Source organism: Gossypium arboreum, chromosome 2 (assembly GCF_025698485.1).
Source record: "Gossypium arboreum isolate Shixiya-1 chromosome 2, ASM2569848v2, whole genome shotgun sequence".
In the NCBI taxonomy this organism is placed as follows: Eukaryota; Viridiplantae; Streptophyta; class Magnoliopsida; order Malvales; family Malvaceae; genus Gossypium; species Gossypium arboreum.
Window position 1 is genome coordinate 66,030,822 of NC_069071.1, and position 11,498 is coordinate 66,042,319.

Genomic DNA, 11,498 nt, shown 5'->3' on the forward strand with positions numbered 1-11,498 from the left:
ACCTATGGATCAAACCGAGCAAAGCTTCCAACAACGTCGAGCAAGGCAAGGAAAAATCCAAAAGAGCACTAACTATAAAAAAAATGGTAGGCCAAGTTTTAGTCATGGAAAATCTAGGCTAAGAACAGACGGTGGAGATAAAGCAAGAGTTAGCACAAACAAAAGAGAGAAATCAAGAGATAGAAAGTTAAGACTCAACTTTCAAAGTTATGTAACAGTAGCCACTATCACTATCAAATTGCTACATTTTTATTACTCGACTGTTAACTTCCATTAAAAAAATAACATTGCACCTCAATTCAAAGGGTTAATAGCTAATGGTCTTGAGCTATAGTTAAAAAATCATTTTGATATTTTTAAAATTTTTATAACAATAATTGTAAAAATTTAAAAAATTATTTAAAATAAATAAATAAATTCATATAAAAAACCAAATACAACAATGAAAAAGCAAGAATCTTATAACTAATTTTTTCACATTTGTTGAGTAATATTTCTCTCTTCGTTGTCACAAAATAGCTACAAGGTCTCAATATACTCCGCAACTTCGGGTTTTCTACTCTTGTGCTCATCTCTTACGTCCAGACTATCCAAATCCAGAGCTTGATTTGCTAACTCAGCCCTTTGCAAACTCTGCCCCCTCGGCCGCAAGTTCTCTCGCTTACTTAACAGATAACATATGACACTGCCCTGCACTGCACTGATCAAATCGTAAGAATCCAACCCCAGTCTTTGTCGAGAACTTAATTTTCATACAGAATATTGCAATTGTCATCATTTCCATTCTCATTATTAGTCTTCTAAAAATGGCGTTGTATGCCATCGGGTGGTCCACCACATAGAACTGAACGTACTCTGTGGTAGTGTGCTCTCCATCCCCCAAGGTGTCAAGCAGGGTGATTGAGCCTTTCACCTCGATTGGGTGGTTCACGAAATGGTACAACATGCTTGCTCTTTACAATGCTTGTTCTTTCAATCTCATTTTCGGGTATGCTTGTTCTATAATATTTATACTCAATAGAGCTTAGTCAGGATTACTAGTTCAGGCTAAATCCTTTTTATGACATATGCTCTAAAGAGCTTGATCTGGATTACCTGTCCGGGCTAAATCTAATTCATAACATATGCTCGAGAGGGCTTATATTAGGATTACCCGTCTGGGCTAAATCCTTTCTATAATAAGGTCAATAGAATTACTTGTCCGAGCTAAATCCCGTCAGCAACAAATGCAGGACCTCATTCATTTCGGAAAATCACATATCCATTGATTTTCCATTTATTCAACTGGGATTTAAACATTTTTCAAGCATTATCGGCATGTGATTATTTCATACATCCATAACATTCATATAATTCAAGTAAACACATTCCACATTAATTTCAAGCATAAAGGGAACATTTTCATCGTTTATCCTTTATCATCTATCGGGCATTATCATTTAATTTAAACATTTTTATTTATCGGGCTTGATCGGATATGAAATCATTTCACATATTTATGAAATTTATACAATTCACATGAACACAATCAATGCAAGCATGTAAATAAACACAATTTAGTTACACGAACTTACCCCAATAAATGTTTGTGTACATAAAATCTACTAATAGACATTCTCCTCTTTTTCTCATTCTAGCTCCGAATTTGGTCTATCTGGATCTATACGAGTAAATTTAACATCAATTTATCACATTTCATATTCAAGTGGACTCAATTTATATCCTAGAAAAAATTACCATTTTACCCCTAACTTTTCCATAAATTCTAATTTCGTCCCTAGGCTCGGAAGATGAAATTTATGCAATTTACTCTTTATTCCAAGCCTAACTAAAATTTCACCATAAAATTTACAGATTCTACAAAATTCAAAATTTTTCTTCAAATTTCACAACTTTACATTTTAGTCCCTAAATCATGTTTTCCTTAAAAATCACTTTGTAAAAGTTGTTTATCTATCAACAACCTTTCATTTTCTACCATAAATTTCAAATTTACAGCATATTCATCCATGACCCAATTTCCATACCTTGATAAATTTTCAAATTAATCCCCGAAATAGATAGATTAAACTATCCTGGTTTCAAAAATATCAAAATTACTAAAAACAGGACAAGAAAACTTACCTAATTTGGCCAAGAAAGCTTGCTTTCTCTTTCCTAGGGTTTCCTGTATTTTTTTGGGGAATAATATGATATAAATGATTTTTATTTCTATTTAATTAATTTATCATCTTTAATTATTTTGATTTTCAATTTAGTCCTTAGCCTTTTTCTAATTTTCCATGAATAAATCATCCAAAAATATCTACTAAATTTTTATTAATGGTCTAATTACCATATAAGGACCTCAAGTTTTGAATTCTATAGCTATTTAATCCTTATAGCTACTAGAATTTAACTTTTTCATTTTATGTGATTTAAACCTTTCCCTAATTAAACATATAATCGATAAAATTTTCATATCGAAATTTTCACACGACATTTCTAACATAATACGGACCATATAATAAATTAAAAATTAATTTATTTTCGGCTCGGATTTGTGGTCCTGAAACTATTGTTCCGATTTCATCGAAATTGGGCTGTTACATGTCCCTCCTACATAATGAGAGCAATATCTTAGGCTACTTGATTGATTGAGCATGGCCATGCTCGAATAAGTTGATATGAGATATCATATTTATTTGTTTATCATAGTTTACTCAGGATATCAAGAAACATTAGATGGGCTATGCAAGTGTGACTATTCCATGACTTGTGTTCATTCTAAATATAAAGGACAAAAGGATTTAATACATGAAGGGTTAATCACAGAGAGGTTATGTCTAATCATGACTTCTTGTAACTTAGGTAGCAATGATGCATTGCTAGATGCCACTCATTGTTTGTAATGTTAAAATCGTTCTAGTATTACTACTAATGTTACAAGAACCTACAATGTCACACCCTATGGTTGAAACGAACGGAATCTAAATATAGTTGGTATTTTGTTTAGCTATCACATGAATTAAATTGACTATAGAATTAATTTAATTAGGCAGCTAAATATCAAACGAATTATATGTACAAGTATGATGTATACATGATGAGAAAATGGTTAAGTTAATATATAAATTTGATTCAGTATAAAATTTAACTAAACATAGTTTCTTGAAATCCTTGTTAAAATTATTGTAATTATAATTTATGGTGAATATTATTATAATTATTGTAATTGTAATTTTTTCATCAAACATTATTATAATTATGGTAATTATAATTATTATATTTGGTTAATTATTATAATGAATTTTGATTCATTTTAAAATATCAACTATTCCTTAATTAGGAAATAAATGAGTTTTTAAGAAAACCTAATATCCCGAAATAAAGAGAATAAGGTCTAGTAGCCGTTAATGAGATTTTCTCTCTGAAAAAGTTTGAGAGAGTTCTTACTATTCGTTGTCACACCGGGTGGATTACATAAAGGACAAAACTTTTCGTAGCGGCTTGGAATCGACATACAATTGTGTAATAAGTTTCACAATAGTTATCTTTAGTTTTTCAGATGATTAAAGGTAATCGTCTATACCCTTCTCACCCCGATTCGTTCCACCATATGGATCTTTGGATGTAATTGCTGAATTTTTTCGCTGCGTCATGAGGTGTACTGGTGATCCAACACTTAACCTGGCAGATACGGCGTAAATTAGCCTTCCTTAGCTTATACTTTAGCCAAAAATTTACCCACACTAACCACTAACTGGGACTACATCGGACAAGGTGTTACAATATCGAAATTTTTCTCTCAATTTCATGTGCGATTAATTTTGATAAAAATGTGGTTTTCTTATAATTATCAGCATGTTTAGAGATATGTTTGTGAATGAATGTATATTATTATTTTATTATTTATATGATAAAGTAATTTTGTCAAAGTTGTGGTTCTTAGAAATTTGAAGGTAATTATTATTTTTCGTATGTAATTAAATCGTGGACTATCATCTCCACGCAGGATTTATTTATTTTATTATTTTAGAATAATTTATGTAAGTCAAAAATAGATATAAGATTTGTGTAATTAATATTTTTGGTGAAACCCGGAGAACCGAGACAACACAAACCTGACCCAACCAAACCAACAAAAGATTGTCGGTGGTTCGAGAACGGAGGCTGTTGGTGGTTCAACAGTGGTGATTGACGGTTTGGTTAATAAAAAAATTTCATTGATTACATTAATATACTTTGTATGATTGTCCTCATATGGTTTTTGCACGCAAAGCAAAATGGAAGCAAATGTTGCTCATTGGTTGTCTAATGTTTAAACTAATACTAAGCGATTTTACGTGGTTGGATCGTAATATGAAAGGACAACTTGTATTAGAAGACAAACCTAAACAATGTCTTTAGTCTAATCGAAAATGAGCAAACAAATTGAAGGACTAATATGTCGTCTATCAAGTTCAATTGAGAAGATGTTTTCTCTAGGGTATTGGAGTGAATGAAAAGATATAGACATAACTATGACTGACTAGATTGGCAATACATCAGATTGAACCTAAGTAGAATGGATCCTAAAATTTTTTATGGATTTATTCACTTGTGATGTTCATAGTATGGCATACCTCAATCCTGAGTGGATGATGGGCTATGTGTGTGTAACTCGTACACTTTGATGTAAATAAAAGCTTGAGTTTGAATAGATAAGGAACTGAAAGCTGGTGCGTTGGGTATACGACTTCTGCAGTATGTATCGTCATTCACAACAGTGGAATTCATAGCCCGAGACATGGGTAAATGATGTTATCTCATTGGCATTACATGATTGATGAAAAGTAAACATGGCCACAGGTCATTCGTCTTTGTGATGGATGACTTGATTACTATTTGATAGTAATTGACTTTTCATGAAGAAAGATGTAATGATTACCATGAGATAAAATAAAATCATATTGGGAGAAATGATATTATCCTAAATAGATTAAGGATATCCTATGAGGGTAACACATTTATGACAAGGTTATTGAACGAGCACTAATCGAGTTGCTTTCATAATGGTATGTTGTTGGGGAGAACTCAGTGACGATATTATAGTGAAATGACTTCATGACCAAATGAGGTTATAATTAATAGGCAAAATGCTGGAAATTAATTATAAAACATTTGAGCCTCAATTGCATATGTCCAATCGGTCCCTTCTTTGGCTCGTTGAAACTATAAATAAATTGCATGTCGAACCAAATGAACAAATATGAATAGAAATGGTGAAATAGAGAAATAAGAAATGTTTGGAAATGATTATGCTCTTCTCCAAAAACGAAAATGAAATGGAGAAATAGAATCATTTGGAAATGAATATGGCTTTCTCCAAAATAAAAATGAAAATGATCTGAAAAATGAATTTGTGTTTTTCGAATTAAATCAAGTTCTAAAATGGAAATAAATCATTTGGTTATAGTGAACCGTTGAATGTGGAAAATGTTAAATATATTTCTCATAGATTCCTTTTCGTAAAGTCGTCATGATTTTAACGGAATTAGAATTGGGATGAGAAAATTATTTAATTAGAAATATATTGAAGTTTATTTTTGGGAAATAGAAAAACAAATATTGGATTGGATCAGATTATAAAATATTGAATTAAAAGCCCAAAAATTACTTGTAATTTGACCCAATATGGAAGGGACAAGCCCTTTATGTTATAAGATAGGACCATAGTATTATTAACTAAGGTTGCCGCCCCCTACATCCTAGTTGAACTAGGATTTCATTTTTCTAATTGAAATAAACCTCCATAATTTAAAAAGGTTCTACCTTATCTTTCTATAAATAGATGGCACTGGTAGGGCTACACACAACTTTCAAATATTGTTACTCTACCGAAAAATAGAGATAATTTATTGTCAACTATTAAATATATTTTTCCAGAATAACAATTCTGACGATTTCTATTTTGAGAAGAGAATTTTCATTTTCACCCAAAAGAAAAGAAAACTATTTCTAGTTCTGTGTTTTGATTCGATTTGATCGAGCCCGCACGCGAAGCAATTCGTGGTACAAAAATAGCAAAAAAAATTGTTTGGTTGAAAGCCAAGAACGATTAGGCTTCGTTTATCTGAAAACATAGGTATGATTTCGGTCTAGGGTTTATTACTATAAATATCACAAATCGGGTTAGCTTTCAAATTTTTTAGTTTCTGCTATGCAAGAAAATCATTTTCGAATCGAATTTTTTCCAATATGATATACTTTAGGACTCTAATATTAATTAAAAGTAGAATTTTATTTCATTTATACTCCACAAGTGGACTTAAGAAACTACCAAGTGTCCTTAATTGATATACTAAAAAAAATTAAATAAATAAGAAACATGAAGGTTTCTTAAGTCCGCTTGTGGAGTTAAAAAACTCCATCACCAGTTTATCAAATAATAGTATATTTAAAGCAGATCATCTATGCATTTTATAATAGATTGGAGAAACTATTTTATGGACCCTTCTCACCACATCATTTATAGTCCTTTTCCAATTATTTAATCATTATGATTCTTTTCTAATTATTTAATAATATTTCAGTAATTTTTCCATGATTAATACATAATTTTACTAATTTTTTTACCCATAACCTTAAAATCTTGAATCTTAAACCTTAAGCCCCGAACCTTAAATATGAATCTTAAATCTTAAACTTTGAACTAAATTTAAACCCCGAATCTCGAACCACATTCTTGGATGGTGCATCATCGTATCTCAAAACAACACCCATACAGTTTTCTTATATATATGTGTAAAAATTTCTCAGAATTCTTTTAAATGATGATCTTAACCGACAAGAAAGGTATGCTGCCTTTCATCAATCCAAATTAGTAAGCGGCTTCTAAGTGTATTAAAGAGAATGCAAGTTTTACTTTTTCTATCATATGTCACAGTTAGATAATAGTACAATGAATGTCGCATGAGGGTTTCTTCATGGCTTCATCGGTTATCCCAACCACCAAACTCCCTAACCTTATACAAAGCACATGTCCTAATACTGTACTTCACAATTAGATGAATAATCGATAAGCTTCTTTTCTAGAGGTTTTTATGTTCATTAACATATTCATCAGTGGAGCACCTGCATTCGTGGCTCCTTGAGTACTAAATGATCCCATGCTTAGACTTACTATTCCCGAAAAAACCTGCCTTTTGCAAGTAAATTAAGAAATCTCTTTATGGGTTCCTATGCAAGGAAACAGCGTTGGACTGAAAAGGACACGTAATCTCAAAGCAGTAGAAGAGGAAGACGATGGCGATTGGGAAGCACCAAAACTGAAGCCGAAGAGAGAGAGAGAGAGAGAGGTATGATCGTTGAAGGGTTTTAAAAGTGGCTTGAATCAATGTGAAAGAGATGCTATTAGATTCCCCAAAGTTTTATAATCTTGTCTCCGAGATAATATGGACAACCATCCATGAGTTCTAGAGAATGTTCATTTTGATATTGTTGCAGTGATAAGGGTGATTGGGAAGGGCAGAGACATCTGTGTCAAAAGACTCCTTGTTCATCTCTCCAATGCCTCAAAAGTTACACATTGAGTTTGTGTTGTGTAACCACAAGCTCTAATGTATTTGCATCCATCTTCCCGCACTACTTTTTTTTGTGCTTTTCTTAAATGTACCCAAAAAAGAAAAAGAGAAGTTGTATTTTGATATCTATATGTATATCTATCTAATTTTTAATTTTTTTTATATATAAGTGTGAACACCATCTTAATTATTAAAACTGAAAGACCAAAATAAGTCATTTTATTATTTTATTTAAATTTAGATTAATTTATATTTAAAAATAGAGTTCACGTTATATATATATATATATATATATATATATATATTTATACATATTTAATCTACTTCAAAATGAATAAATTTAAATATAAAATTTTATTTAGTTTATTTAAATTTTAAATTAGTAATTGTTCTCTATTTAAGTGTGTTCATAATCAATTTAATAAAAATAATATAGAGTTCTTATAATTAAGCCATTAAATTCTAAAGTTTTAAATTGATTTTTGATAAAATTCGTTATAAGAAAGTTTTTTAACGTTAAATAGTTTGTGAATAAAATTATATTAAATGTATATATGTATGAAGGAATAGTTATATAAAATTTTAAATTAATTTATTTAAATTTTAAATTAGTAATTGTTGTCTATTTAAGTAGGTTAATAATTTAATTTAATTAAAATCTAGTTCATTAACTTATAATTAAGCCATAAAATTTTAAATTGATTTTTTGATTTCATAGATAACATTTTAGAAATAATAAATTTATATAATATAATCTATTATATTATAATTATATTCATCATGTATTATCTATTAACTATTATGAAGTTGTTGACTATTAAAAAATAAAAATTGAATTAAATATATTAATCCTTTTTATAGTTTATACAAATACTTTAATAATGATTAGAAATATTTGTATTAACATTATATTTGATTAAAAAACAAGTTATATATGTTAATTATATGTATTATTTTAAATAATTTTATTAGATATTTTTTGATTTACTTCATTTCATATGAGTGTAGCATCACTATTTCTAGTCTTTATTATTGGATATAATGTTTAGAACTATCCATAGTTCCTCTTTAACCCTTAAAAAAGAGGATAACACTCCAGTGCACTTGAACTAGCATCTTCTTACACTAACAATAATACCAATGTCAACTGAACTAATACTCAATCGATTAAAAATATAAAGTAAAATTATATAAATTTGTTTATGAGATTAGAAATTAGTCATAGAGAAATATTTTGGGCCTATTGGGTCTGTAAAAGCTTCAAAACCTAGGTCTTGAACTGGGCACTCGTAAACTCGAGCCCTCTAAAGAAAGCACTTAAAAACCCTAGAATCAGATTCCTATATATTCTTATACCTTCCCCATTCTTTTACTTCCTCTTTTAGGCGGCAGAAGCAGCTTAGGCAACCAGTTCGCAGCCATGGTACTCATTTTTCTTGGTTTATATTTTAATTTCTTTTTATGAAATAATGTAGCACTAAACTCGATTTTTCTTTGAATCGTTTTTTTTTTCAGGTGAAGTATTCGAAGGAGTCAGATAATCCCACCAAGTGTAAAGTCCCACTTGTTCCTTTATTTTTGAGCATTTTACTTTCTCTTTGTGCCTTTTTTTTATTTTTAAATGTGGGAAACTGATGATGGTTTGTGTTGTTTTTGTGCAGCCTGCAAGGCAAGGGGCTCTGATCTCAGGGTTCATTTCAAGGTATTACATTCTAATTTTGATATATTTTGATCTGATTCTTGACATAAAGTTACGGGCATTGATTTGCTTGTTGTTTAAGAACCTTTGTCTGTTCTATACGGTTAAAGATACGATAAATCATGTGAAACTAATGAATAGATTGGTGCTGCCGTTTTCTTGAATGCATAACCAGTCCTATTATTGTCGTTAGCGAATAATTGTAGCATCTAAGCAGCTGCTGTACGGCTCTTTTTTATTTTCATGCTTGTTTGGGGGAGGATCTTTAGGTTATTTTTGGTTATATTTTTAGGATGTATTGTTTATGCTGTTAGATATTTTCTTTTTCAGCGTAGTATTAGGATTCCTAAATCTGTTGGAAAAAGCAGGGTCTTGTTGCCTTTTTTGAGTGAGGCTCTCGTAAACTTCAGGAAAATTACTTGCATTGTTATGGGGTGAACCTCTGGATCTTCTTGGTGAATGAAGGCTCAGTAAATGATGCCTCATTTTGTAGTGCTTTGGGAAGACTAGCTTTTGGATTAGATATGGCACGGGATTGTGTTCGATTGTTCTTTGGGGTGTCTTGGCGTTTGTTGATATTCTGTTGCCCATTTGGTGATGTTTTTAATTAGCTGGCGGTCATCACTGAGTCTCACACCCTATTATTGCTCGATAGAACACAAGGGAGACTGCGTTTGCTATCAGGAAGTTGCCTTTGGGTAAGGCTAAGAGGTATTTGGAGGATGTTATGGCTCACAAACAGGCCGTACCCTTCAGACGCTTCTGTGGTGGTGTTGGACGTACAGCTCAGGCAAAGAACAGGCATTCTAACGGACAAGGTCGCTGGCCTGTAAAATCTGCCAAATTCATTCTAGATTTGCTGAAGAATGCTGAGAGCAATGCCGAGGTATGCTTACTCTTTTGGTTTTTTGGCATTTTGCTGTTACTTGGTTTTTTTAGTTTCCGTTTGTAACAAATTGAAACTAACTTGTCAGGTCAAGGGTTTGGATGTGGATGCACTCTATATTTCTCACATCCAAGTTAACCAGGCTCAGAAACAAAGGCGTCGTACATACCGTGCCCATGGAAGAATCAATCGTATGACTTAGAACCATGAACTTGTAATTGTTTGTAGTGTATTTTATCCTTCTATGTTAATAAGATGGTTGTTTTGGCAGCTTACATGTCTTCTCCTTGCCACATCGAGTTAATTTTGTCGGAGAAGGAAGAGCCCGTTAAGAAAGAGGTAATTTATAACTAAACTTAAAATCTCCTTAATGAATGGAAACTATGCTGCTATCGTGTTGTTTTGTTGAAAATATGTTGTTCTTTCAGCCTGAGACTCAGTTGGCAGCTAGCAAGTCGAAGAAGTCCCAAGTATCTGTGTAGACGGTCAGCAAAAGATTGAAATTTTAGTCGATGAAGGAAGTTGTATCTGGGAAATGATTTCTGTCTTACTCTGCGAGTAAGTAGTTTTGATGTTTATTCAAAGTAGAAAGAGTTGTTAGATGTCTTTTGAAACCTTGTTTAGTCAAATGTTATTGATCTGAGATTCATGTTGGAGATTTTTGTTTTAATCCATGATTTTATATGAAGTTATTTTGTTGAGGAAAATAATGATGAGTGTTCATTGCCATAAACCATAATTAGGGAAAAAGGGATTAAAATTGCAAAAGGTGGTTGCTTACTTCTCTCAAGATTTAGCCATGGATTTCCAAAAGTTAGACTACTTTCTGTTGGCAATGAGTCTAAGATCAGCTTGGAAAAAATTGTTTGCTGATAAATTCGAAACTCTTTTACTGGCTATTTGTTCCGCCCATAAAAAGTAAATGAAAAAAAGAAGATTTAGAATTTATGAATAAAAGAAATTTATATAATCTTCTCCCTGATAGAGGAAAGCCTAAATTTGATATTTAATGTATATTTACTATAATTTAGTCGACAATTAGATTTGCTCATTTAAGTTTGATTCGCGAGATAGACTCTTAAATAAAATATTGAGGTTTTGCACAAGTTTTATGAAAATTGGTCATTTAGATTTCACCAAAAAATAAATAAAATTTGGTCATTTAATTATTTATACGCAAATTAATTTTCTTGCTTGTGGTATGTTTTTGCTTTTACACCACAAATTCGAGGAAAGAAAATGGAAGGTTAAATTTTGAAGTTAGTCCCCGTACCTGTGGATTTGTGCAGATTTAGTTATTTTATTTTATTTTAATTTGTTCAAAATTGGTCTCTCTCTTTTTATTTACTCATTTCCAGTCCTTCTGTTA

The 11,498-nt window shown here is 31.2% G+C and overlaps 1 protein-coding gene and 1 non-coding gene across 2 annotated transcripts; both read left to right on the forward strand.

Annotated features, from left to right (window-relative positions):
- The first annotated feature begins 8,789 nt into the window (after positions 1-8,789).
- On the forward strand, positions 8,790-10,839 carry LOC108462371 (60S ribosomal protein L17-2-like). The gene is made up of 7 exons (XM_017762328.2): positions 8,790-8,967; positions 9,060-9,096; positions 9,206-9,246; positions 9,899-10,129; positions 10,218-10,320; positions 10,401-10,468; positions 10,558-10,839. The coding sequence occupies exons 1-7, from the start codon at positions 8,965-8,967 to the stop codon at positions 10,609-10,611; spliced, it is 537 nt and encodes a 178-aa protein (XP_017617817.1). The 5' UTR covers positions 8,790-8,964; the 3' UTR covers positions 10,612-10,839.
- LOC128289566 (small nucleolar RNA snoR74) lies at positions 9,602-9,731 on the forward strand. The gene has a single exon (XR_008279212.1). It is a non-coding gene; the product is annotated as a small nucleolar RNA snoR74 (small nucleolar RNA).
- Positions 10,840-11,498: the final 659 nt, after the last annotated feature.

Bases quoted from the DNA above. Each gene is read 5' to 3' on its own strand.
- LOC108462371 (XM_017762328.2), top strand. The intron at 9,097-9,205 runs GTAAAGTCCCAC...GTTTTTGTGCAG, and splicing joins GTCAGATAATCCCACCAAGT to CCTGCAAGGCAAGGGGCTCT. The intron at 10,130-10,217 runs GTATGCTTACTC...CTAACTTGTCAG, and splicing joins ATGCTGAGAGCAATGCCGAG to GTCAAGGGTTTGGATGTGGA.